Source organism: Lodderomyces elongisporus, chromosome 5 (assembly GCF_030384665.1).
Source record: "Lodderomyces elongisporus chromosome 5, complete sequence".
Classification (NCBI taxonomy): Eukaryota; Fungi; Ascomycota; class Pichiomycetes; order Serinales; family Debaryomycetaceae; genus Lodderomyces; species Lodderomyces elongisporus.
In genome coordinates, this window is record NC_083677.1 from 682,077 (window position 1) to 709,871 (window position 27,795).

The 27,795-nt window shown below is 37.3% G+C and overlaps 11 protein-coding genes across 11 annotated transcripts; 4 read left to right on the forward strand and 7 right to left on the reverse strand. All coding sequences in view use genetic code 12, as the record gives it.

Annotated features, from left to right (window-relative positions):
* Positions 1-461: 461 nt before the first annotated feature.
* PVL30_004125 (uncharacterized protein) lies at positions 462-4,682 on the reverse strand (the record flags this gene model as incomplete). The annotated part of the gene is made up of 1 exon (XM_001524384.2): positions 462-4,682. One exon carries the CDS (start codon positions 4,680-4,682, stop codon positions 462-464), a length of 4,221 nt encoding a protein of 1,406 aa, XP_001524434.2.
* A 2,436-nt stretch (positions 4,683-7,118) lies between these two features.
* On the forward strand, positions 7,119-7,754 carry PVL30_004126 (uncharacterized protein; the record flags this gene model as incomplete). The annotated part of the gene is made up of 1 exon (XM_001524385.2): positions 7,119-7,754. The coding sequence occupies one exon, from the start codon at positions 7,119-7,121 to the stop codon at positions 7,752-7,754; it is 636 nt and encodes a 211-aa protein (XP_001524435.2).
* Positions 7,755-7,784: 30 nt separating this feature from the next.
* On the forward strand, positions 7,785-9,336 carry PVL30_004127 (uncharacterized protein; the record flags this gene model as incomplete). The annotated part of the gene is made up of 2 exons (XM_001524386.2): positions 7,785-7,789; positions 7,959-9,336. 2 exons carry the CDS (start codon positions 7,785-7,787, stop codon positions 9,334-9,336), a joined length of 1,383 nt encoding a protein of 460 aa, XP_001524436.2.
* A 428-nt stretch (positions 9,337-9,764) lies between these two features.
* Positions 9,765-11,321, forward strand: PVL30_004128 (uncharacterized protein; the record flags this gene model as incomplete). The annotated part of the gene is made up of 1 exon (XM_001524387.2): positions 9,765-11,321. One exon carries the CDS (start codon positions 9,765-9,767, stop codon positions 11,319-11,321), a length of 1,557 nt encoding a protein of 518 aa, XP_001524437.2.
* Positions 11,322-11,407: 86 nt separating this feature from the next.
* Positions 11,408-11,968, reverse strand: TMA20 (translation machinery-associated protein 20; the record flags this gene model as incomplete). The annotated part of the gene is made up of 1 exon (XM_061119523.1): positions 11,408-11,968. One exon carries the CDS (start codon positions 11,966-11,968, stop codon positions 11,408-11,410), a length of 561 nt encoding a protein of 186 aa, XP_060975506.1.
* A 1,355-nt stretch (positions 11,969-13,323) lies between these two features.
* Positions 13,324-16,671, reverse strand: MPH1 (3'-5' DNA helicase; the record flags this gene model as incomplete). The annotated part of the gene is made up of 2 exons (XM_061119524.1): positions 13,324-16,591; positions 16,634-16,671. The coding sequence occupies 2 exons, from the start codon at positions 16,669-16,671 to the stop codon at positions 13,324-13,326; spliced, it is 3,306 nt and encodes a 1,101-aa protein (XP_060975507.1).
* A 411-nt stretch (positions 16,672-17,082) lies between these two features.
* On the reverse strand, positions 17,083-18,621 carry NUG1 (nuclear GTP-binding protein nug1; the record flags this gene model as incomplete). The annotated part of the gene is made up of 1 exon (XM_001524391.2): positions 17,083-18,621. One exon carries the CDS (start codon positions 18,619-18,621, stop codon positions 17,083-17,085), a length of 1,539 nt encoding a protein of 512 aa, XP_001524441.2.
* Positions 18,622-19,349: 728 nt separating this feature from the next.
* PVL30_004132 (uncharacterized protein) lies at positions 19,350-19,800 on the reverse strand (the record flags this gene model as incomplete). Its single annotated transcript, XM_061119525.1, has 2 exons — positions 19,350-19,598; positions 19,750-19,800. The coding sequence occupies 2 exons, from the start codon at positions 19,798-19,800 to the stop codon at positions 19,350-19,352; spliced, it is 300 nt and encodes a 99-aa protein (XP_060975508.1).
* A 285-nt stretch (positions 19,801-20,085) lies between these two features.
* On the reverse strand, positions 20,086-22,188 carry YND1 (Golgi apyrase; the record flags this gene model as incomplete). Its single annotated transcript, XM_001524392.2, has 1 exon — positions 20,086-22,188. The coding sequence occupies one exon, from the start codon at positions 22,186-22,188 to the stop codon at positions 20,086-20,088; it is 2,103 nt and encodes a 700-aa protein (XP_001524442.2).
* A 413-nt stretch (positions 22,189-22,601) lies between these two features.
* Positions 22,602-24,041, forward strand: PVL30_004134 (uncharacterized protein; the record flags this gene model as incomplete). Its single annotated transcript, XM_001524393.2, has 1 exon — positions 22,602-24,041. One exon carries the CDS (start codon positions 22,602-22,604, stop codon positions 24,039-24,041), a length of 1,440 nt encoding a protein of 479 aa, XP_001524443.2.
* A 310-nt stretch (positions 24,042-24,351) lies between these two features.
* Positions 24,352-27,390, reverse strand: PVL30_004135 (uncharacterized protein; the record flags this gene model as incomplete). Its single annotated transcript, XM_001524394.2, has 1 exon — positions 24,352-27,390. The coding sequence occupies one exon, from the start codon at positions 27,388-27,390 to the stop codon at positions 24,352-24,354; it is 3,039 nt and encodes a 1,012-aa protein (XP_001524444.2).
* Between the last annotated feature and the right edge of the window lie 405 nt (positions 27,391-27,795).

Sequence of the window (27,795 nt, forward strand, 5' to 3'; positions counted from 1 at the left end):
GATAGTTGGTCCAGAACGGAGCTATAATGGATAATCTACTACGCTACCACATCTAGTTTCACACCTTCGACCCCGCCTCCCCGCTTCCTCCTCCTCATCATCATCATTCTTTCCAACTCATAAATGTCTACTTCCAATCTCTCCACTTCTCGCCCATTTATTCAAGCTCTATCACAATAGCTGCAAATTAAACTCTCTACCATCCCAAAGGGGTGCTTACACTGAATAGAATATATAGATGCAGAGTAAATAGATGCAAAAACTATATAGAACAGAGAAACAAAAAACATAAAAAGGGTCAATATATATATGCAATATTTGAACATTCTTCAACTTGCTCCAAAATTCTTATTCTCTTTTCCCTCACGTGAATATGATCATGACTTTTGGGTTAACTTCATACAAATGCACAACAAAATCACATCTACTCTTATCATTTCCCACCATAGTCTTTGTGACATTTATGCATTCTTCTCTGGCAGAGCACTATTTTTCCTGCTTTCAATCATATCTTCAACAATATCATCGCTCGTGTGCTGCAATACACCGACAGCTATCGAGTTGGATCGATAGTACGAGGGCCTATTATTGTTAAACTTGTTTCGTGAAGTTTCAAGAATAGCTTGTTGGTCATTATCCAAATGTTTCACGGCATCGGGGAAAGCCAGGAATATAGGTGCCTTTTTGTAGTGATTATTGAATTGATAATTGTAAATGTTTTCTCTAAAGAGTTGTTGTTGCGTTTTGGGTTCTGATCTATTTGTAGCATTAGCAACTATTTTGCTAATAACAGAGTCCTTGCGGCGTTGCTTGATATCCTTTGTGGGTGAAGTCCACTTATTAGATTCATTGGCTTTAGTTTGACCAGTACTCTGATCGATGTTCTGACCAATGCTTTGACCAATGTTCTGGTCTAATTGTTCAAAGCCTCCATTGATTACAGTAGGCGTCTGAACACGCAAGTTGTTACTTATTGGTGCTGCCTCCATCAATGCCAGCGGAACATCTTCAAACTCCGGAGACCCAGTATGGAAAATCACTGGTGCAACATCATCGACCCGTTGCATAGTGCCATGCAAATACGGTATATGAGAATCGTGGGACTTTGCACGGTTCTTTGGTGACAAAAATGGTGGCCTATTGGAAGGAGCAAGTTTCGAATGAAAAGCCAAGGTTAGCTTTTCTTCATCTGATTCATCATCAGACTCATTGTTATTATTGTCGTCATCACCAACTTCGTCCTCTTCATCACTGGATGAGGAATTGCTTGAATACGACGAGCACGAGTCACTATTTGACCTATTCGAAAAAAACTCAACTTGTCCTGAACCAGGTGCAATTCCTTCCTCATCGCTATGTTTTTTAGCATGTAAAGATGTCATGTTATCGCCAACGCGGTTCATCTGATTGGCCAAATTAAAATTTTCAAACCTACTAGCCAACCCATTAGCGATTTCAGAGCGATGCAAGTCGGCTTCGGAAAAGCTTGATTTACGTCTAAGCATTTGCTTTGCATGGATAGCAGATGGATCTTTCCCATTCTCTGCAAACTCTTTGTACTTCATTGATAAGTAATCGTCATTAAAACTATCCAATGAGGCAAAACTCTCATTTAGCGGTAACGACATAAACGAGCTTTCCATTTGATCATCAAGACCAAGCTGCTTGAGCATAGAACCTTTGAAAAATGGACCATCCTCCTCTTCTTCTTCGTCGTCGTCGTCGTCGTCATCATCATCGAAATTGCCTCTGGATTTGAATTTTCCACCCTTTCCTGTTTGCTCGTCATCATCCGTCGGCGAGAGAATATCGGATTTAGCATCCATTCGATTTATTCTATTCTGATAGAACTCAAAATTCGGCTTTATTGCAGGTACTGGGATTGGAGTGACAAGTGGTGGTGCTGGTGGTGGTGGTGCGGCTGTTGCTGTTGTTGCTGTTGTTGCTGGTTCTGGCTCTGCCGCTGGTGCTAGTCCTGATGATTTTTGTACTTGCACAGGCAAATCCTGTCCTTTTTGTTCCTCGTTTAATCTACTATGAGCATGTGCAACGTGGCCATCAGTTGAGATCGAACTCTTGTTTGAAGTACTTGGATGTGCTGGGTTGAACAAACTCGACCGTCGTCTTTTGTTATCTTCTTGTTGGATTCCTTTAAAAGTCTCAAGCACAGACTGGTTTTTAAGGTATAAATTACCTCCAACATTTCTCTTTGTCTCAATCTGTGGCGCCTCAATACCGCCAGCGCTTCCTCGTCGACTCGAGTTTGCACTTTGTGGTTCAATCATTTCATGCAAGATACTTTTACCGCCTTCTCGTAGTTGCGTGAGTGAGTAAGGATTATGAAAGGCAATTGAAGAACTTGATCGCGTAGGAATCTGATGAGACAACTGTGAGGGAATATGGGGATTATGTTGGTGGTTGTTCGGATTGATTTGACTATTAGAAATATTCTGGCCAGATTCATCACCTGTTTTCGATAACGAAGTTGTTGAATCACCATTGAGTAATAACGGGGAAACTGAAGCTACAAGTGGTTGTTCTGATAGTATGACGGAGTGATTATTGTGCATTTGATTAAGCTTGACACTTGAATTCAAATTCGAGTAACCACTAGAAGATTCATCGCTAGAGCCGGCTGAGCCTCGTTTTGATCGTTGATACTCCATAGAATGAAATTTACCACGAATCTCTGATTCTGATAATCCGCCAGCTTTGATCGCTCTAACCAAACTTCTCTTGATTCGTGCTCCAACCCCAATAATGGCATTGTTGATTTCATCATTGGTAACAATATCACAATCATCCAAGTTAAAATCAAGGGTAGTAGGTTGACCGTTTTCATTATTGAGGTTGAACAACTCTTGGAGGGACTCGACACTCTCGCCCAAATCCATCAATGTAAATGGATGCTCTTTGATTTGTTCAATGGTTAACCTCTCGTCTGGATCCTTACAGAGCATTTTTCTCAACAAATCACATGCTAACTCAAACTCATCCTGGCTCACTGGGCCCGGTGAGCAAAATTCTTCAACTGATTCGGGTAATTTCAAGGGTTTATTCACAATAACATTGAATAATTCAAACTCGGAATCCGCGTTAAAAGGTACTTTACCAAACAAGAGGCAAAACAAAGTAACACCAAGAGCCCAGATATCAATTCTGTGGTCGATTTTTGTTGATGTTCTGCATACCCCATTATCATCGCAATCCAAATTACAAAGCTCGGGTGCAAAAAATGCTGGTGTTCCTGCAGTTTTGGCCAAATCAAACTCATTGATCAAATGACCCTCTTCGCAATTGCTCAATGAAGATGCAAAAGAAACACCAAAATCACTTATTTTCACAACATTATCGGCCGAAACAAGTAAATTGGCAGGCTTAATATCACGATGTACAACGCCGTGCATGTGGAGGTATTCCAAACCGAGCAACACATCTCTAAAAACTTTTCTTGATTGTTTAAATGTCAAATTTGGCGAATATTTATTGGACAACAAGTCCTCTTCGCTTGAGAGCCGATGGTGTGGTTGACGTGGTTCTGCACTCGATCCACAACATGGTATATCTTTTTCGTCAATGTTGCTGCAAAATTTTCTCGAAAGATCAGATTGAAGTCTTTTCCATTTGATCTCTCCTTTTTCCATGTACTCGAGAACCATATAGATCTTGTGCGAACTTGTATCATCCAACACCTCTTTAAGAGCTACAATATGTTTATGCCTGCATTTTTTCATAATTGCAATCTCCCTTTTAATCTTTCTTTCGTATTCGTTAACGATGGGTGCTTTTGAGTCTCTTCTTTGTCGTAAAGACGGTCTTTCTTTCTTGTATTTCCTGTTTAAGATCTTTATAGCCACCAATTCTTGATTGATCAAGTCTTTTGCCAATTTGACTTTTCCATGCTCTCCTTTGCCTATTTCTCTCAAAATTTCGTACGTGTTTAGTACTTTTCTGCGTGTAATTGGATCGTATTCAAGTAAAACACGCTTTGTTTCTTTGACTGGCGAAGAGTACCCGGGGGTAGAGTTTTTGGACGAGTTGATTATTGGGGTTTGAGTCATTCTGTTTGGAAAAGCCAGCGGCAGTCGCGAGGCATTTTCAAAATTCTGGTTGCCTGTATTTTGTTTCAAAAGATCATTGGCGTTGCGTGCAGAAGTCAGAACACCTCTCAGTCGGTTCAATGTTGCTGCTGTTGTGGTGTCTGTGGTAGTGGTGGTAGTAGTAGTAGTAGTTGTTGTAGTAGTTGTAGTTGCTGTAGGTTTGGCTGCAGTGGTGGCAATAGTACTAATACCAGGTGTTATATTTAGTTTGTCATTTTGATACATATTTTCTGGACGACTGGCTCTTGGAGACGTAAATGGTGAACAGTTGTTGGACGTATTTGTTTTATGCAGCTGCACAAGCAGTGGTTCGCGTGAAAAGGCACTGTTGCTTTGCTCCTGCTCTCGTTTTGTAGAGTGCTCTGTCACTTTAGAGTTGCTTCTCGCAACATTCTTTGGTTGTGCTTCGTTATTATGTATTGTGGATGAGGTCTCCTGTAGAGTGTTTACATGACTTTTATTCGAATGCTGCAGTTGTAATTGTGACTGTGATGCAGATGCAGATGTGGATGTGGATGTGGATGGACAAGTGGTAGGATGAGCCAATGCTGTTGGCATCGGAGATGTTGATACAGACAGCATTATTTATAGAATGTTTTTTTTGATGATCTGTAATGTGGAAAAGTGATTGATTTTTTTGAAAAAAAAGGGGGGGCCAGTATTGAACTCAACTATCTCTTGAAAAGAATAAGCACTGGTGATATGGTTGCGGATGGAGGAAAAAAAAAGGTGTATCACACTCTGTATATTAATAGATCATGCAAGTCAGCAGAATTGGAATATAATTGTTTGTATAAGTTTATGTGTGCTTTTGGTGTTGATTGCAAAAATCAAAAATTGAAAATTGAAAATCGAAAATTGAAAATGAGAGTTGACGTTGCTCTCACTTTTGCTTTGGATGGACACAATTAGTTTCAAGGTTAGTCAAATGCTTTACTGCCTAACACTCACTCACTCACTGTATATTTGTATATGCTATGTAATAGCAATTATTGCTTGTGAGGTAGACAAATGTGATAAGTGTATTGTTGGCCACAGGTTTGGTTTAGTTTCTTGATAACCTTTTCTTTTTAAAATCAACTATGAACTTTTGCTGCTGCTGCTAATCTGGTACTAATTCAGATACAGGTACTCCTCTATATTCTTGAATTTTTTTTTTTTTGCTCGTTTTATTTTTTTATATATTTTTTTTATTTTTAATATTAAAAATTATTATGATTATTATTATTACTATTAAATATGTTGTTCTGTAAATTGTGGTGTGTAAAAAAAGAAAAATTATGATAGCAATAAAATGAAAACCATAAAGAAAACAATAGAATATCGAGAGAGAGAGAGAGAGAAAAAGAAAAAGAAAAGTCACCAATGTCTCACGTGACTGTTGTCTATGTTATCCTGTCGATGCTATTTCGTTGTGGAGAATGCTCGCTGTGAGACCAAGAAATGAAAATGAGAGGGAGAAGAAAGAGAGGAAAGAGAAGAAGAAAGAGAACTAAAGAAGTTTAAAAGTAGAATTGTATAACTTTTAGTTGAACAAGCTGTGTATGCAAAACTTTGAATTGCGCTGACTTCTACGTTGTTAATTGACCTAACTATAAAGAATGGTAAGGAATCGATTGGGGAGACGTTTACAAGATGTCACATCACAACAAAAATCGATTAAAGTAGAACAAATGAAAAAGTGTTGAGAAAAGAAAATAAAAAGGAGGGGGCAGGGGGGGGTGGATTCAAAAAAAAAAAAGCAAAGAATTGTGGGTCGATTGTCTCAATTGCTGAAGGAGACGCAAGCTTACTTAATTTTTTTAAACTCAAAGGCATTTGGATCAAACATCTTCCATATCTCCCACACGAAGCATCTAAAGAGCTTTACTGATTTTGCAAAGATTAGAAGATAAGGTTGAGACTCTGAAAAGAAAAAAGTGGGAATTTCAAACTTTGAAGGGGCGGGAACAAACTTACGGTGCACAGACACTAGCTTTTCTAGTTTAGAGCTCTGCCAATCACTAAAATGCTTGAATCAGCATCAACACAATCAGATGATTAGGGAGAGAAACGCTACCAAACTCCAATCCAATCATCTATCTTTTTGAGTAGATCTTTCACCACCAACTTCAAAAATAAATGAAAAAATATATATATATATATTGGCTTGTCAAATGGTGATTATAAGAAAAAAAAAACAAAATAGTATTTTTCATCATCCTTGATTCCAACACAAATTTGTCCTTGTTTTATTTCCTTTTTTAAGACCCATCATTTCTATAGTCACCTTAATCCATTCCTTACCCTCCACTCCTCCTCACGCCTGTTGGGCTCACCTGTTGTCGTGTCTACTCTTTTTTTTTTTGCTGTGTTTATTTTTGACTCTTCCTTAACAATAAGCTCGCTTCCCCTCTTTCTCTTTTACAACGCCCCCCCTTTAATAGACATCTCTCGAAAAAAACAAATATTTATTAGGGATATAAACGAGATACTCTTATTGGGGACGTTTCAGTACATTTTGAAAGAGAGGGAGAAAAAAAAAAAGAAAACAGTTGAACGAATACTATTGTAGTTCATTCAATTTTAATTAACTTAATTGATATTGAATGTGCAATGTAATATCATTGATCAAGTATCTTGGTTCTATTGAACGGTTACTAGCAAGTATTATCCATTACTTTTTAGTACTGGGCAGAAGAAAAAGAGAAAAAAAAAAGTTTTGAAATAGAGAGCAAAGTTATAATACATAATGCAGTGATGTATCGCGTGTAAGTTATCATATTTACCTTCTATTCATTTTAATTTTGTTTATTTTATTTTTTTTTTTATCTCTAAAATTTAAATTTTAAAAATATTCGCACTTTTTCTTTTTTTACTTGAATTTGGTTGCAAAACTGGAAATAATCATTGGCCACCAAAATGTTGTAAACATTATTACTTTGATTGATTATTCGTTTTATTGAAGTAACAATTTTGATTAAAAAGAAAAAAGTATACAACTAACATCGATTGTTTGGCTATATTATATCTTAAGAAATGGATAACCCTAACATAAACCTTGACTTTGATGAGGTTGAACTTTTCCAGCAATTATCAGCTGGAACTACTGGAAAAGATGATGAGTTGACATCAATTAACGCCAGAAAAAGGCAACAACACCTGCTGCAACACCTGCTGCAACACCTGCTGCAAAAATCAAACCACCTTTTAAATTCAGCTACTCTGACAAGCTCAAAACTGAAAGCAGAAGTTCTTCAAATGTATGATCAATTGAGAAAACATTATGTAAACAACAACTTTATCGAGATCATGTTTCTTTTGCCAACCATCGCCAAATTTAATATGGTTCCCCCTATATTCAACTTGATTATTGGTTGCTCATTTATCCATTTTGGCAGAATATCCAGTGCATTTAGAGAAATCGGCTTTGCAGTATGTATGGCACCTACAGAACATAAACGGAAGGAATTTCTCAAAGTTTTGGCATACACTTATGCCGATTTAAACAAAACAGAATATGTATTGGGATGCCTCGGTGAGATCTTGGACATCTCAAGAAATAATTTGGTCAACACTGAAGACTTTGAGAACATGAAAAACGAAATATGCGGTTTGGAAAAAGAGCTCATGCAGAGATTGGAAATGGCTCGAATCAACAACAAGTATGTTTGAAATTTGCAACAATACTATATTTTTCTATCAATGATGTTTTTCTTTTTGTTTTCGTTTCATTTTATTTTATTTTATTTCATGTTTCTTTCTTTCTTTCTTTCTTTCTTTTTGTTTTATTTTGCCTTTGCTTTTGCTTTTGCTGTTGCTTCGGCTTTTTGGCCTCTCTTTTATAAAACATTTCTTGATGCTAACCACAAACTTTAGGATTAATAAATCCAAGTCATTTGATGACCAAATACTCGACTTGCAAATCGTCGACAAAGTATTTCCAAAAACCTCATTTACAGGCAAGTGTCAAGTTATAGTCAATAAAATCCACGAGGCTGACTCTATATTACAGATATGGAATAAAGAAAGAAAGCCACTCAAGAGTAACCTCTTCAAGCTTTTAGTTGAGGCCATTTTTGTTTTGGGACCAGATATCGCTTATTACCACATGTTCAAGATGGAACCTATAATGAACCAGTACTTTGAGTTTTTAAACAACCAACCATTACAACCAAAACAGAAAAAACATACAGTTTCGACTTTCTTTGCCGGTAAAACAACCACCGTTTCCAATGCTCATGCTTGGCAGGTTAAATTAATCAAAGGTTTTATTGCGATGTTGAGACATGAATACAAAGAAGCAGCAGATTTATTTGCAGAATCTGTGGAAATATACAACAACGCCATTGATAACAACAACAACAACAACGGCAACAACAGCGACAACAACAGCAGCAACAACGGCAACAACGACAGTGATATCAATAACACAAACAACAAGTGCAATCTCGATTTTAGTTCAAAAACTGCATTTCTTGGATGCCTCTGCCAAGCTAATGAAGCAAACCAATCTAAAAAGCAATTGGAAGTTTTAGCAATAAAAATCTCCAATAGCCCTTTTAATTCAGCATTGAATTATCAAGTTTTAGCTAAAGTATACCATAAATTACACGTTTTGGAAAAGCAAAAAACAAGGAAAAGTATTTTGAAAACCTTCAAACCAAACAACCGTAATATGGCTCTCAAATGCTACATTTCTGCAGCAACATTAGCAGAAGAAGACAACTTGCTTATTGCTGAATATTATGACAATATTCTCAATTTCTTAGTTGGCGAAATTCGTGAATGCATCGGTAGCAGTAAAAATACTGGCAAGGGCAACAACAAAGCCCATAATCATTTGAGAATGAGATACTTGGTATTCTTCTACCAAGTACGCAACTTATTCTGCTTGTATTCTGATTATAACTATTTGCATATTCCTGGTCTAGTTTGCGATTGGCAAGTCGTGAAACAAGACGAGAAAATTCTAAACAAGATTCAACAGTATGTAGATGGCACAAATGAGATCAGCGACGACGAAGAAGAAGAAAATGAAGAAAATGAAGATGATGATCGCAATGATGAAAACGATGACAATAGTACTGTGCCTAGAGATACAACTATGCGTAGCATTCGTTCTACTCCAAAAAGTGCTAATCAATCAGAAATGCCTCCAGATAAACTGTTTGACCTCATTGACTACTGGGTTAAAGAATATCAAACATATAAAGGGGAGATTCCCGATGCTGTGAAAAAGTTCATGCCATCTTAGAAAAAAAAAGAAATAACCTTCCATTTCGTACTGATTCTTTAGATTCTTTCCATTTGAATACTTGTATTGCTATGTAAAAATATTATTCTTCATTGTGAATGGCCAATTTCTGTTTTTTTTATTCCTCTTTTCTGTTTTTTTTTTTATTTTTAATTATGCTTTCCTTCCATTTCTTCTGTTTCATTATACCGTCTCAACTCCGATAATTTCGTGTACATCATTTATTACAACGCGTAAAATTGGAATAATTAAAAAGCCATAGAATGTCGCGCGGCTCCCCAAACGGTATTCATTTCTCTAGCCAAATCATGCAACTCCATCATCCTTTCTCTAAATATTAAAATAAGAAAACAAGGTATTCTTTTCCAATTGTTCTCTCTCTCTCTCTCTCTCTCTCTCTTTTCTTTTCTGCCTTTTGCCTTTTGGCAATGTCTCAATATACAATTAATGATCGAATCTCTACAAAAGATGGTTACTTAGCGACAATCAAGTTTGTGGGCCATATTGCTCCATGGGGAGACCAAATTCTCGCTTACGGACTCGAATGGGATGATGCAACACGAGGCAAGAATAATGGTTCAGTCAATGGCATATCCTATTTTAAGCCAACCATCTCGAACCTGGCATCATTTGTTAAATCTACAAACAAAACTATTACTTGGTCGAGGCAATCCTTTGTCGAGGTGGTTCAATCGCAGTATTTAAACACAGAATATCATGATCAAGAGATCAAATTTGGACTGAAGATTTTGAAAGAAACGGGGTTGGAAGAGTTGAATCGTCGATATAAAAATTTGGAAAGCATCAAATCATTGAGTCTTGACCATTGTTTGATTTGGAAAGCATGGAGTAACAAGGAAGATGAACTGATCGAGGGAGGAGTAACCGATAAGGTTTTTACTGGGTTGAAGAGTTTGCATCGATTGGATTTGAGCTCTAATTTGTTTAGTGACTTTGAACAAGTGACTAAAATTATAGCTAGGCTCCCTGCTTTGGAAGAGTTGATTTTGAATGGCAATAGATTTACCCTACTGCTGCTCCAGCTGAGCTGTCCGAAGATTATGCTGAGTGACACCTTGGTCAGACTTAAGTTGGCATCAACTTTACTACCGGTAGATAAAGTTAATCAATTAGCAACTAAGTTCCAGGAGTTAAAGGAATTAATTCTTTCGGCAAATGACTATGATAATGAATGCATCGCCAAATTGAGTTTTGTTCAAAACCCACAATTGCATTATTTAGACTTGTCATATAATAAATTGCAGCGTATACCTAGATTGGGAATTTTAAAAGAAGTGAACTTGTCCCATAACGAAATTTGCATCTTACAAGAGCAGACATTGGATATATCCAATCGCGTAGAAGCGCTAGATTTACGACACAATTGTATATCGTCTTGGAAAGAAATTGACACGCTCGCCTCCGTTGCAAAGAACTTGAAGAGGCTTCGAATCAATCACAACCCTTTATTTGATGATATAACAATTGATGATATGACTGTACAATTGATTGCTAGATTCCAATGTGGTCCAAGCAATTTGAATGAATTAAATGGCTCTAAGTTGAGCTTGAGCGAAATTGAAAATTCAGAATTATATTTCATATCAAAAGTACAATCTGGTGAATACCAGATGCCAAATGAAGATCGATGGACACAGTTGTTGAGAAAATATAATAAGCATGCAATCAGAGAAGAGCAACCTACATTCAAGCCGTGGCTCAAACTAAGCTTACTGGTGTTTGATTCTGGCAACCACACGGAACCGAAGCATTACCGGTTTTTGAAATCTGCAACAGTTTTAAGCTTTAAGGGAAGTATCTCAAAACTACTATTGAATAATATGTCTATTCTAAAGTTCAAAGTTTTTTACTACACAAACGAGGACAGCGAATTTGCAGTTAAACACGAAATCGATAATTATATGGCGACTTTGAACGATTTCGCTTTCTCTGAAGGTCAAAAGGTTTATATTTCTGTGCGCTAACTTATATTCGGCACATTTACTACAAACTCAAATCCTCAAATCCTCATCTATTCATCTGTTCATTCATTCTTTATTCATTTATTCATTTATTCCTCACTGTGGTTCCACAACCCATCACCCAAGTAGTGTAATAATTCAATACCAATACCTTTGTTTTTAGTCTTAATATCATCAATACTCATTGTCAATTTACCCAATGCCAATGCATTCTCCTTGCCCTCGGCGTAGATTGCCACAATTTTCCCAACTTCCCAGTTTTCCTCTGGTAGCAAAGCACCTTTGCTAGTTAATCCTGGGCACATAACATTGGCACCTCCCAAAACAAATTTTATGGCTCCGCGATCAACTTGAACACGTGGGAAACACTCGGGATATTGGTGTACTGTTCTCAAAGTAGGTGCAATATCATCAAAATGTTGGAAAAGCACAATGTCATTGCTTGAGTCTGATCCATTGTTTACTGCATATAGCTGAATTTTTTCCTCGCATTTTATGAGTATTACTTGTGATTTCTTGGGAATCAAGGTGTCTATTGCTGGCTCTAAGTCTGGGTATTTTGAAACAAAGTTCTGCTTAAGACCTCGCTGCACAGATGATTTGATGTTTGACCTGGAATGGATATCTTCTTTTGTAAATTTCTTGAACATTTCAGTAATATATGTTTCCGGTTATGTATGTATGTATGTGTACGGGTATATGTATATTTAAACTTGTGTTCAGCAAGTTGATTAGTTTCTGACTAGATTTTCAATCTCCTTGGCGATGAACGAAATGAGCTTGAAAAATACCGAGTGCGGCTCACACGAAAACCAAAACGATTTTTCACATAAGATTACTGTGTTCAATGGCAACAATCATAAGATTTACTTATTACATATCAATGCCACTGCAATAAGCCCAATACAGAAAGAAACTAAAGATGAAGCTGCTGCTACTGATTAATCTTTAACCATATTTCTTTCATCCCATCTCTCGCACACACTATCTCTCTCTCTTTCACGCTTCATCTTCTCCTCCTTTTTTAACGGTCGTTACTACTACAATAAACTCTACACAATCAAACCAAAAAAAAAAAAATGTCAAGATTTATAATTACAGTGCCACCATCCAGCTATTCTTTAGTATAAAGAAAAGAAGCCTTGGTGTCACCGCACTCAAAGGAAATCTTTGAAATTAATATTGCCTATTATTCACTTCCACTATGAGACAGAATCTCTCGAGGAAATCAAATATCCAGCTCAAGACTTGGTAATATCCTAAGAATGCTTTTCTAGAATAATGAAATTAAAGAAAACCATTCAAAGGATCTAAACCGAGCGAGGCACAAGGCGTGAAGACTTAAACTTATTTTAAACGTAGATTTCTCCCTCCAACAATCAGTTCCGTTTTTTCTTTTCCACCGCAATTGGCGACTCATAATTTTAAACTCATGTTGGAAATGACCTCACTTAACCAATGCTTAAAATGATGAGGCGCCAAAAGAGATCCCATGATGGTTTATTCTCTGTTGGAACTTGGCTATTCTATTACAACGGGTATAGTTGTAATATTAATCAAAAATAAATAAGTTAAAAAAAAATAAAAAAAGTTTTCCAAAAATTCTCTCAACATCAAATATCACAAGGACACCAACATTGAGAAGCTGTCAGGTTTAAAGTTTTCAACCAGCAAAAACATGATCTCGGACGAATCCTCACTGAAACACGTAATGCCCCTGCATAAAGATGGAGAAGAAAGAAGAAAAAAAAAAGGAAGAAGAAAGAGAAAGGAAAAAGAAGAAGAAAGGAAAAAGAAGAAGAAAGGAAAAAGAAGAAAAAGAAAAGAACGAGAGAGAGAGAGAAGGAAGAAGTACGAAAGTTTTGAAAACTTGGTGATGAAAAGAAATTAAAAAAAAAAAATTCTTACTAGTAAACGAGTTTATTGCGCTACCAACCTGTTCATACTCTAATTTTCATAATAGCCAATAATTGGTAGGCAAACGACAACATATCTCAAGATGGAATTATTGCAGACGCCGCGCCGATGTATAATTCGCAATCACCTCATCCAAATCATCATCAAATGGATCCTCCATATCAGTTGATCTGAAAGAATCCTCTTTAGCCTCTTTGCGCACTAACTTCTCTTGAACTTGACCATTTTCTTTCAAAGGGACATTACACAACTGTTTCAGGTGTGATGAATCACTTGGTATTGTGATCCGCTTGACACCAAGCGACATCTTTTTCTTTTTCTTTACCTGAGGGTGCACACAATTGTTCTGACTCTTGGCGTCTGTGCTAAGCGCTGGGTAGAATTGTTCATTCTCATCAATTAGCATTCGTTTCTTTGGTATGTTTTTTTCAAGCAATATGGGATTATGAGGTATACCTAAAGTTTTGGAGTGGCCCTTCTGATAATCAAACTTTATATGAGGTATTGCCGAAGGCTCTTTAGGATCAATTTCCGGTATTTCATCATCGTCATCATCATCACTGAAGGAAAAACTATCGTCAAGTATATCTCCAATGATAGGTTGCGCAACCACAGGCCCAGACGATTTCTTTGAGGCTGGTTCAAGTTCATGAGTATCCATAAATGAAGTGGATGGAGTACGAGTAAAATTTCCTGTTGCGTTTTCTTCTCCCTCTTGCTCGTTGATACTATTATTGTTGTTGGTGGTGCTGTTATCACTGTTGTTGGTGTTGTTGTTAGTGTTGTTAGTGTTGTTAGTGTTGTTACCACTGTTGTTGGTGTTGCTATTTCTGTTTTGCTGGCTTGTATGCTCTATCTTGTTTTGATTGTCGAAAGACTTTGGCAATGAGTTTTTATCTGCCGGATGAAACGGAGAAGACAAGATTCCTTGTTCATCATCATCGTCATCATCGTCATCATCGCTCCCAGAGTCAATCAATTTGTCGAGTACTGTTTTTGTTTTTCTAGGATGTATTTGAGGTTCTAAAAGTACGCTTTCTGAGTGTTGATTCACTTCACTACTTCGAGTTCCCTCGTTGAGCATCTTGCCTACTGTTTGAAAACCTGTTTCAACATTATCAGGCATGAAAAATCTCTTTTGTGGTTTTTCAGCTTTCAATTTGCTTGATCCTTTCTTGCTTGTAGATCCTTTCGTTCCTTTTGTTCCTTTTATGCCGCTTGTGCTTTTTGCTGCCTTTCTTGCAGGCGATTTTGGCGTATTACCTAACATGTACTGGGTAGCTATACGAATAATTTCGTCCTCGTCATCTTCGCATTTGATAATCATATTCTCTTCGGGAATTTCAATCTTTGTGCGTACCACCTCGGGAGTAAACTCCTGAGGAAGTATACGATTTTGGTTGTAAAGCGTTATCAAATCGCCCTGCATTATATGGTTTTGTATATACTGGTACCCGGCCATGGCCTTGTCAAACTTCATCTCTTCGTTGCTGGAAAAAAGAAGTACAACTTTTCCATCACGCTTACGACCAGTTCTACCCATTCGCTGAATATTTTTTATTGGGGAGGATGTAGAGTCGTAACACACAATCAAGTCAACTTCTCCAATATCAAGACCTTCTTCTCCAATGGAGGTCGCCACTAAAACATTATAATCGCCATTTTTGAACTGTCTAATGATTTCTTTTTGCAATTTTTGATTCATCCCGCTAATCTGAGCTTTCTCAGAGCTACTTCGTGCTGCCACTCTATCTTCTTCCTCCTTATTTTTGCCTTTACCCTGCTTCCCTTTCAGGTTTTTCTTCTTTTTGCCAAAATTCTCCTCATCAAACTTATCCTTCTCCTTTGCCTGACCAATGAAAATATGTGGTTTGCTACCATTTTTGGCATTTTCAATCGCTTTTACTATTTCTAAAGCAGACTCTCGAAACTCTGTAAAAATAATGACTCGCGACGAGCTGGTGTCTTTTGCTTGAAAAAAATCTTCAAGCTCTTCCATCAAGGCTTCAATCTTTGGATGACTATAAGCTTGATTTGAAATGACCTTTTCACGTGCTTCCAAAAGCTTCTTTATGGGCTCACTGAAGTAAAAATCCGCATTCAACTTGTTTTTCGATTTCTTGCTATTCCATTTGGCAGTAAATTCCTTGTGCTTCTCCTGAAAGTAGCTATAGAACGAATTAACCCCATAAATGTTCAACCGTCTATAGCACTGGCCCACCGTACCCAATAACTGCAAAATGAAATATTGCGCCCATTTAAGACCTTCGGGAACATTTTTATTTGCCAAGAGTCGTCGTGATGCTTCCATGCATTTAAAAGCATTAATTCTAGTAGGATCTGTTACATCTAAAAGGCCCTTTTCGTTTGCAGATTTCAATACTGGAGCCACTGCAGTGGCAAGCAAATCAATGCACTCTCGAATCTCATCCAGCACTGCAAGAACTCTCCTACAAACCTTTTTGGTCTTCATATATTTTACAATGTCATCACTATCTTCTGTGCGCACTTCCACCTTTGATATCATTAAATTATCAATAACGTTTTGGACACCTTCAACATCCGCTGCTGGAGTGGCTGTAAGCGCTAATATTCGAAATGAATCATTGAATCGTTTAAGAAAATTTACCACATTATTGTATGAATAATTACCTCTCGCTCGGTGTGCCTCATCAATCACCAACAAACTAATCGATTTGGGATTCACCAGTCCAAAAGCCAAATCATTTTCGACAACTTGAGGCGTGGTGAAAAACACCTGTCGCGAGTTCCATATCTCACCACGATTCTTTCGAGTTTCGTCCAATAAAATTGCTACTTTGCTCGCGGGAATACCGGTTATGGAACAGCATGCTTTGATTTGTTGCGCCACCAACGGCTTTGTTGGTGCCATAAACACAATCTTAGACTTTGGAAACCACCGCAAAAAGTTTAGCATAACAGTTGAGGCAATAAAAGTTTTTCCCAACCCCGTAGGCAAAGCTACTAATAGGTTATGATAAAATGCTGATCTAACAATGCTAAATTGATAATCCCGCACTTCCAAGTTTGTAGGATAAATATAAGTCTTTAACTCTTCAAAGTTCATTTCGTGATGTGTAGGTATATGGATTCGCGTTTGATACGTGGTGGAAGTGGTGGTGGCAGTGGTGGAAGTGGTGGTGGCAGTGGTGGAAGTGGTAGTGGCAGTGGTGGAAGTGGTGGTGGCAGTTCCTGATTGTTGTTCTTGTACATGTTGCAACTGTAGCTGGATAGTTTGGTCCATCCCGCTATCTAAACTGCTTTGTTTATGTGCTTGTTGTGCCACAACACCAACATCATCTTCCCAATCCAGGTAGTCCAATTCATCATCTGATCTTGAACTTGATCTTGAACTTGATTTTGCTTTCGATTTTGACCTTGACTTTGACTCTGATTCTGATTTGTTATAGGGCATAATCTTCTCCGAGCCTGTACGTAGAAGGGTGGAACCAAATATAGCACTCTTGAAATAAAATAAGAACAAAACTAAGGAAAATAGAAAGAAAAAATTGACGCGTTCCAAACGCGTTTGGCAACCGAATCCCGATTATTGGCAATGAAGGCGCACTACAATTAGTGTTTCTTAGATGTTATGTTTTTTTTTTTGCTTCTTCCCCAAAGTATTCCAAGTTAGTTTTGAGTGAGAGAAAACAATAGTTGAAATTGTAAAACCATCACGAAACTATAAAACAACCAAATAGAAAATAGAAAAGAAAAAAAAAAAAAGAAAAAAAAAGAAGTGGTAAATCACTATTTGCTGAATATATATATATATATATATATATATAGAAAGAAAACCAAGAGTGAAAATTAATATATTTTCAAATTAATTTTGGAAATCTTCGCCCAAGAGGCCATCAAGGTCAAACTCTTTAGCCCATGCGGAGACAATAGTAGTTTGTTCAACCTTAGGTGGTTCCTTCTCACCACGCAAAGAGCTCTTTGGTGCTTCGGGATCCACAATGGTTGCTTTTTGTTTGGATGCATTGGGTAATGTCCATCCAATAAGTCTTCCATCTCTCCAATCATTCAAAACCGATAATGCAGCAGCTTCCAAGTTTGGCACACCGCCTTTGCCCAATCTTCCCTTTGTACGAGCAATATGAATCAAGAAATGTTTCAAGAATTCATTCAAGTCTGAGGATGGTAATGGTGGCAAGTCATAATATTTCTTTAATCCATCAGCCATTTCCGTGTTTTGTGAAAATTTCTTCAATAATAGTTGCACTGCACCTGTTGGGTCTGTGATTTGCTTTGGAGGTATTGCCGACAACAAAGCGAGTTTGGCATTCTGCTGCAGCTTTGTCTGCTTCTTGGTGTTCATTATCTCGTCTGGGAACACAATACCTGGTGAATCAAGGATTTTCAATTTGTTGTCAATCTTGACCTCTCTCATTGACGTTGTAACTCCCGCTTGATTACCAACGGGGCATGCCTTAGAATGATTGTTATGCCTCTTGGTAAGTGCATTGATGATAGATGACTTTCCTACGTTGGGGTATCCAATAACACCTACAACAATCGACCTCTTGAGGTTTGATTTATTAGCATATGCTTTCAAAGCTTTCATCAAGACATCTGCAGTCAGTGCAAAACTCAAACTCTTGTTAAAAGAGGCAGCATTGGTAGCTCCTGGAGCAGCCTTGATTGGAATAGTTGGAAATGACGATTTCAAAAACGCTAACCATTGGTTCAATGACTCAGTTGGTATAAGATCGACTTTGTTAAGTAATAATATAAGTCTTTTGCCGGGGTTCTGCAAAACAGCCTGCTCAACTTTTCTCGACCTTGTTGATTCGGGGTCTCTGGCATCAAGAACATATAAAACAACATCAGAGGCATCAACGACTGTTTTAAAGATCTTGTCATAAGACTTTCTTGATTTGTCCAAAGCGCCACGATCTTCTTCATCCCCATCATCGACATCACTAATGCTGTATTCGATATCTGCTTCATCATCATCATCATCGTCTACCATCTTATTGTCATCATCATCATTATCATCAAAAGATCCGCCCTCATACTCTTTGGCTGCTTGTTTTGCAGACTCGAGCAAAGCACCCAAACCATTTGCTCCATCATCGCTCTCCGTATCACTCTCTACGTCCATCTCTTCGTCTCCAAGTTCTGCACTCATTAATCCTGCTTCTTTTTCCATTTGTCTCTTCAATTTAAGCTCTTCTCTTTTTTCCTTTTCAGCACGTCTATTCTCTTCTAATTCAGTGATTATTTGATCCTTGTAAGGAAAACTAGCAGGAATTCCAGGATCTTTTCTGTGCTTTGATTTCCAGGTGATATCCTTTTTCGAAAGCTTCTTGTCTTTTCTTCTCTTGGCTGCTGCCTTCTTTTTAATCCCCTCTCTCATTCGGGTAGTTACCCTTTTGGATGTTGGCTTCTTGACTCTCATCGTTTATTAAGTAATGGAAGTGGTTGGTGTCGTGGTGACAATCTTGTTGATATAAAGATAGTTTATGGTTCTAAGGTTTCTACAAGAGATAAATCTAGTTCAAAAACAAAGTAGAATCAAGTATATTCAAGTCAAAATGCGAGATGCCCTCTGATGCCTTTTCGCGCGCAAAAATTTAATTTTGTGCAAAACTTCATCTACATAGAAACCAAAATAAATTTTTTTAAAGAGAACCCATAGTTTAGTGTAACTAATCAAATAAAAATAAAATATCATAAAATAAAATGAAATAAAATGAAATGGAGAACAGAAATAAAAAATTAGCTAGTGAGTTGGCAGATCCAAATAAAGAAGAGTCAGAAACGACTGCTAGATGGATGACTTTATAATTTCTGTATTACTCACCTGGTCCATTGATGCTTTGAACCATTGAAGTTTCTTTAACAATGTGTTTGTATATATGCAAAAACTTCATTTTTCTGATTGATATTTGCAATCAACATACTAGTTCCAGATGTTGGCTCATCTACAATATCATGATGCTGCTACTGCAATCCCTTTTTTTCAAAGATTATTTTGTATCTGCATTTTTTCAATTCATTTTGCAATTTCTACAAAATATCTTGATTCTAGATATAAACGTCAAAATCATGGAAACTCGCTTTATTCTTTGTTTTCTACTTCTCCTATTTATTCTCTTCTACCTCTTCCTCGTCATCGTCATCTTCATCTTCATCTTCATCTTCATCACCATCAATAACAACGCTTTTGTAATAATAAATTATAGCTTTGGCGTTCATCAACTGTGATGGCGCTCCTTTTATTGTATCATTGGATAAATCCTTTAGTTCAACCAGTTTAACAACAAGACCTACTCTTAAAAAAGGAATCAATTGAGCATTCCTTTCTCTTTTCTTTTTGCATGATTGAAGTCTCTAGATTATTATTAACCTCTAGCACTTTCCATAGCATATAACTAGTACCAATCCTTGGTATCACGTGGAGTAACAAAATTTTGTATCGATTTTCTGAATGACACTACCAAAACTAAGCCATTCAATTAATATAGAAGAAATAGAATGCAACCTTTGGATAGTAGTATTCAACAATAACATGCTGCTTGTAATTTACAAACATAAAAGACACTTTCTCAATGAATTGTTCTTTTTATAACGCATTGTTTTTTTTATTTAATTCCCAAACTAAACAAAAAGAAAAACGGGAGAAATAAGATTTATCCATTGATTATTGGTTTCAAAATAAAAAAATGAAGCAACATATGAATAAATAAAATAATAAATAAATAAATGAAAAGAAGAGAAAATAAAGTAAAGTAACATAAAATAAAATAAAGGAAGAAGTCACTGGAATAATCGTTTATGAACTGAGTAAGCTTAGCTTCAAGTAAGATCACGATAAGCTCTATTCCAAAGAGCTTTTGGAACGCGCAATTGATGCTTTCTTGGATAAGGATTCTGCGCTATTCTCTCTCGATATTTGGAAATTAGAACTAGCCTTTGGTATCATAAACGGTTTGCTCAAAAAGTTATTTACTCGCGGAGCGAAATGCAGATTATTATTTCCTCCTCCAGTACCAGCACCGATACTTGAAGAGGCTGACGCTGGAACTGGTATATCTCGCACCAGGTTTTCATATTCATCATTTAATCCAATCGCCAGTCGTGTTCTCAAAACGGACAGATCAGGGCTGTAATTAGTTGATTGTCTTGGAGAATCAGTGACTCTATATCCTTCCTCTAATGAAATACTCTGCTCCAATTCATTATATGCACGAGAGTGTACCGCAAACAGATCAAATCCAGGAATCTTTTGAGCTACTCGAGCTACAAAATTGGACACTTGAAGTGGTATAGGAAGATAATTTAATCCCTTCCCCCACCTTTTGAAATGGTGCTTGCCAAAGTGGTAAATGAAAAAGAACATCAAGAAAACAAATATTGATGAGTAAATGAAATGACCAAAAGGTCCATCCTTCTCATCGTCGCTGTCGTCTTCACTGATGTATCCACTATTATGGCCGCCACTTATAAATTCAGTGCCCGAAATTTCACTTGGATAGATGCCAATCTCTAAATCATCGTTTTTTAATGGCTCAATTTGAGAAGAGGCATACAAAAGAATTCTGCCCAAGGTCCAAGAAAGTTCTTTGCCACCAACAGAGTCTGCTGATTTGAATGGCACGTGTTTGTTCATTATGGCTTTTGATGAATCATCTTTTCCAACATCATCAGCTCCGTCTTGATCTAGCTCAAACCCGATCCTCGGAAGCTCAAATCCATCGTGCAATACATTCATCACCCAACTGGCCTTGAAACAAGCATCTTTCAAAAACTTTTCAGGATCCAATCCAGAGTACTGCCCATCTTTTGAATTCTGCAAAATCGTGCCCCAGGGGCTCTCACAATATTCTTTCACTCTCGAATTGAATCCCTTGAAATCGTATTCTCCTCCGCTTTGGAAAATATCATTAGCTGTATACCAGTATTCAGAAACACCAACAAATTTGTCTTTTTGAAAGTCGAGTTTGGGGCCATGTATACCATTGAAAAGACATGGCTCTTCTGCGCATGGAATACTCTTCATAAGCAAAGGATAGATAGACCTCACGCACATCTCGTAGTTACCTACACCTTCAATGGTGAATTTCTTGCCATCAAATTCATGAGTAAATGTAGCTCCTTTTGGAAGACAAGGATCGTTTATCCGATCATGCAAGTTTTCATTGACAGAAGCCAAATTGATCAATTGTTTAATGTATCGCTTACGAGCTTCATTGGCACCAAATCCAAGCCAAGTAGCGACAAATAAGTTCCATTCTACTGTTTGGCCTTCAACTGTTCTCAATGTGACCCTTGACAAATCTTCTCGATGTCTTTCAATTTGCTCTGCCGATGAAGGAACAAAAGCAATCTGCGTTGAAGCTCCACCCATATCCATAAAGCCAATTGTTTCGTGCAGCAGACTACTTGGGTCATAATTGTTGAATTGCCCCATTAAATAATTTAGCCCGAGCCAACCATAAATTCCTTCGGTCGATCCATCAATGGTTTGCACATTTAATCGACAGGAAGAGATTTGAAAATTCGTGTTTTGTCTTATGCTATTGCATGTCTCCTGTAATATAGCTTTTTGTGTTCTTTTGGGTAGTAACCTCATACCAGCTGTACTCAAGACAAAAACAGGCGTATCCTGGTGTTTATCAGCTGGAATAATGGACTCGGCAAACTTCATCAACTCTGAGTAATGTTTCAGCCATATTTGCGTTATTTTCGATTTCGTGTTATAAGTAGATACACCAGGAGTAATCTTTTTAGTCCAATTGTCCTCCTGTGTAATCTTTGGTGGTGATCGAAGAACATTTTGATCATTCAGCAGTTTCTGTAACGAGGGATCCTCCCATTTATAGATTTGAATTCTTGACCCTGATGAGCCTGAATCAATGACAATTCCGTATTTGTATTTGTTGGCTTCACTTCTTGGAACCATGGTAGGTACATCTGACATTGTGAACTCTTACTTTTACTTCTTTCGGGTGTTGTTTAGCTTCTTTTCTTTTACTCCTTCTTCTTCTTTTGCTTCTTATCTCTTTCAACACGTGTTGGTGCCAGCGCGAGACAAACAGTGAAAAATCAATCTGTCAATACTGATCCACATCACAAAATCATAGTGACAAAATTTTTTTATTATCAACATTCTTTGTTTGTGGGAAAGTTTCCATTTTTGACGCGAATCTTCAACTTTGTGGACACCTTTACTTTGTTATTCAAACCTCTTTGTATTTCACGCATTATCTTGTCTATACACACTCTCACTCTCACTCTCACTTTCACTCTCACTCTCACTCTCACATTCAAGCACAAAAACTTGATGTTTATGTGTTCATCATTTGTAATCACACATCAACCTCTAATCAACTAATGATTGTACTTCCAAACACACCTCCCAGACCAATATCGTTTGTTGAACCCACGCTAGAGATAGATGATGCGTCATTACATACCTTACGGGCATCAATACAGTCGCTGAATTCCCAGAATAGCGATTCCATTCGATATGTACTTGATCTTGAACAGTACCTTGACTCTTTATATTCAAAATTAAAAGAAAATTTCGATTTACATACAGTTATCTGCTCAAATATCCCATGGAGTAACTTGAATAGGGTCAAGCCTAAATTGTTAAAGAGCGTCGCTAAGATCTCAACCACAAACAGAGTAGACCTTTTGAAATGGACTTTACTTAACGAAGTAGTGGTTACTGCTGTATCCGTTGGGTTATTATATGTGAGAATAGCTTCTGATTTGCTCAACAATACGATAAATATTGATGTGCTGAGTACTACACAAAAATTAGAAGAGGTCAATGAAAACTGGAAACGAATTGTTAATTTATACAAGAAATCAATATCCTTCTTTTTATTTGCTGAAAAACTACAGGCAAAAGTTTTTAACTACGATACAAATGTTTTCATTAACAAGGCGATTGCACCTATTCTAATCAAAGTCAGCGAAATGTGTATACAAGTATCGATATTGGCAAAATCGCTTTGGCTCAATCGATCGGCATTCGAGCGTAATGAAAATTTTGGGACTGAAAATAATACAACGTTGTCCAAAGTTGCAATTTCGTGTGTTAATGAACTGGAATCGTGTTTGAATCTATTAAATGCACTTTCAAATGATAAGGCAACCCCACGAAGAGCAATTAGCGATAATAACGACAATACTTATAGTAATAACAATAACAATAAAAATGATAATGAAAACAATGAGGTGAATGCACCAGTGGTGGTAAATCTCAATTACGATGGATGGTATGAATATCTTACATTATTCAAACGCTATGTTAATGCATATGCTGCTCTTTTTTTAGCAATACAAAGCTACAAGGAGGGCAAAATTGGAAATGCATTAGGTTTAATTCATTTTGGATTATTAAGCTTGCAGAGTAAGAAAGATGTCACTTCAAACTCCTTGGAATCCAACATTAAATCAAGAAAACCATTTCAAAAATTAAGAGAGAAAACCGCGAAGCGCAAAAATGAAAAACTCCTACTGACCTTGGACTCAATTTCCACGCTCAAAATTAAGGATTCATCATTCAATGACAAGTCGGGGATTGTATTGAACGATTTGGCTTTTTTATTTGATCAGCTCATTAATTATAACAACAAATTTACACTGGAAAACAACAAGTTGAATTATGAAGAAGTAGTACATTGGTCGGCTGTTGGCACAGATACCAAATGGCCAATCGGGTGTAAAATACCAATCTCAAATATAAATCCATATGAGCCAGGGGAAACTACAAATACAATGAAAGAAAGTGACTACGCTGGCCGTGGGTCTTATTTTTGATAACCAACAAATAATATTTATGCTTATGTAAATCTAATAAAAACTAACGGTAAAAAAAATAGAGGAAAATATACTTGTATCAAGGCATAATTTTGATTTTTTTTCAACAACAACAAGTGTCTGCAATTTCTTACACAAACACTCTCTCTAAAACACACTCTTTCTAAAAAACACACTCTTTCTAAAAAACACACTCTTTCTAAAACACACTCTCTCTAAAACACATACAACAGCTTTTCACTACCATCTTCTCGCACAATAATCAACCAATTAATCCATTTTTTTTCTTTTGTTTTTAAACCCTTTTCTTTTAAATATAGAACATGGTATTTTTTATACTCTTTGCGACGTTATCACCCAATTTTGCTTTGTAATAATCAATAACATTCTTCGAAGGTGCGTCTCTAGATGGTGGACCAACATAACATCTACCTCTTGTACATAACAAGTCTGCATAATATGCTGCTGGGACAACTTTGACACTCTTTGTTGCTCTACCAAAAGTGTGGCACAAATTATAAGTGATTCTTTGGATTTCATCCGAGGTATACGAATTTTCATCGTGCAACACATAGTAGTGAGCTGGAATACCAGTACCTTGAAGTGCTTGTTGCGATTGAATGTAAAAGTCGAAAAACGCAATTGACGTGATATCTCTATCGACAACTGTTCCTGGAATCACATTATCATTGGCAGTTGCTGCTATATTCTTCTTGGTAGCAAGACTAACTGCATTCTCGCTCAATGGGATAAATCTAGTCTGGTGTCTTTTAACAACAATCATAAATGTGATCTTGGGGTTAAATTTGATATTCTTGGCTTTACCATATTCGCTGAATGCAGCCTTGACTTTAGGCAACTCCTCTTTCAATACTGTGTAGTACTGACCCTCTGACACACCATCACGGTAAAATAACACTTTCGAAGGTAACTTACCAACTTTCTTGTGGAAATTTTCCAAACGCTCATATACCATGTCTTTAATCTCGGCAATAACTTCTTGGCCACCACCTTGTACTCTCAACGAGCCTGGGAAACTATTGAAAATAGCATCCTCGCTTCCAACAACGGAAGCTATAGAAACGGACTCTTCGTTCGACTCACCAGTAGGATGTGTGACATCAGCACCAAGAATAAACACTGGGACTTTCTTTTCGTCAACGAGCCCCTTACTATTAGCATCAGACAATTTATGATTTGAACCACCAAGTTTCAAATTGACCTTCATACCAACCTGAGCAAACAACGTCATGTCAAATTTATCAAATTTACGCTTTGTAAATGTGTCAACAATCACACAACTATTATTGATTCCCACTTTCAAATCACCTGCTCTCTTAACTGCACGGTAGAACCTAGCATCTTTGCTTGGTAAAACAACCAACAAGAAATCACACTTGTCCTTATTTTTGGCTTTGGAAAATAAATCAACCAAAGATTTTTCCAAAGATTGTTCGTCAGCAACAGCAGGACTCTCCAAATCAACACTATATCTCTGGTATTTCGATCCTGCATTCTTTATACCCAATCTATTCAATTCGGCAAAGAAAATCTCGCACGCCTCACCAAGATGCTCCCTCTTTTTTTGGAAAAAACGATCAACCAAAACAAACACACCAAAGTTGTAACTTTTCTTGCCCTTGGGCGACAGGTAAAATTGCATCTTTTCCAAATTCCAGTTACCCTTTTTCTTCTCATTCTTACCATTAAACTGCTCTTCTTTGTAAGTGACAAATTTGTTATCCTTATACTCAATTGCGGGTGCTGGCAAGATACGTGAGGGTATCTTTGTAAACTTTGTGTCGATTTTACCGAAATCGACTTCAGAAAGTAATTTTTTGCCCTCTTGAGTCAAAAACTTGGCCTTGTCCATTGGTCTAAGGGCAGTCAAACGAATAAGAGTTCTTGTGTCATAAACCTCACCCTTGTACTGCTGGTTAGGTACAACGTAAGCCACTTCCATTGGCAAATACGCGGTTGGGCCAATTTTCAATAACGGCAACTGAGGATATTTCAACGCAATGTTCCACTTGGACTTGAAGTAAGCTGCAACACTCGTAAGTTTGCCATCAGAGTCTTCAAACTTTAACGTATTTGAATTTTCTCTGAAATTGAATCCTTGAATCGCCTTACCAGAAATCTTTTTGAGATAGTTTCTGTAGACTTTCAAACCTTTCAAGAAAGATTGCACTTTTTTAACATCCGACTCGTTAGGGACACCCTTGATTTGCAAATAGTCCTGGACAAGGTCAACAACGCTCATGGGATTGCCATCGGGTTTAAATGCCTTGTAAAATATCGCTGGTGTTGGGTTGATATTGACCCTAACATTACCAAATGAGCACCTAACTGATACAAAAGTTCCCAACGCAATAAACAAACCTTTTTGGAAATCTTCGACGGGGGTATTTTTCTCAAATAAGAAAAACTTGTTAGCTCCAACCCCAACAGCACCATGGTTTTTCAATGCCTTGGACCCAATAATTGCAATCAACGCATTCGTATATTCTGTAGCTTCTTGGAAATCCCTTGTATAAGTTTTTAAAGTCAGAATCTTAAATAAATCGTTGAATTGAAGTTCTTTTACAAATTGAACCTTGATTGCAAGCTGCTTCTCCTTGATTGGGTAAATAACAGTATCTTCAATGGGTAAAGGAACGCTTGAATACATGATATTGTAGTCACGATAATATATTTGTGGACGCTTGCTTTTGAATGGCTCCAAGTCAAACAAATAATTCTCTACAGCTTGCTTCACAGTCATCTTGGGTTTTCTAATGCCACTAACACTCTTTTCCTTCTTGTTTTTTGCTCTGGAATTGCCCGTTTCTGCACCTTCTCCTTCGTCTCCTTCTTCCTGTATATCAGCGTGATAAAGGTACACTTTCAAGTTTGACACATTGTACTTAAGGAAATTAGTTGCAATGTCAACTGGTGCACCGGCACTACCATAGTCATGACGCAACAATATTGGGTTTGGATCAACACTGATTTGCTTAGCATAATCTTTTTCATACACAGCAATGCTCTTCAAATTGTCAGCATTCACAGCCTTGTCAGTAAACTCAACCTTAATGTTGTTCAATTTCGTTAAGCTTGACCCTCCGCGTCCACCACTACCACCACCACTACCACCTCTTCCTCCGCGTCCGCCAGAAGTGCCTCTGTTTCCAAAACCCCCTCTTCCATCTCCACGTCCACCACGCTCATTTCCACGAGCACCTCCTCGTTCACCTCTATCACCATTACCACTGTTACTGTTACTGCCACCGCGACCGCGACCGCGACCGCCGCCTCCACCACCGCCTCCGCGTCCTCTTCCACGTCCTTGGTTTGCTTGGTCACTCATTTATTTTACTACTAGTGTTATACCCAATTCAAGACTAGTCACTAGCAATCGGTGTAATCGAATTGAGAATTGAGTTGTGATCTGAAAACACTAACCTCAATATCTTCTATATTTATCTATATTTGTCTATATTTGTCTATATATATGTATTATACATATATACATCTATAAATATATACGTGTGTACGTGTGTGTGTACGTGTGTGTATGGTCGATATGTCTTAGTGATGTGTATGGTGGTATCAGTAAGTATTTATACTATTATGTGTTACTGAGAGTGGTCCAGAAATTAATTGACGAAGGGGATTGTGCGTGTGTGGTAAAATTTTTGAAACACAATATCTTGGAATAATTTAATATTCGATCCAAGGGGGGAGAGAGGGGTGAAAATAGAAGGCTTTAAAA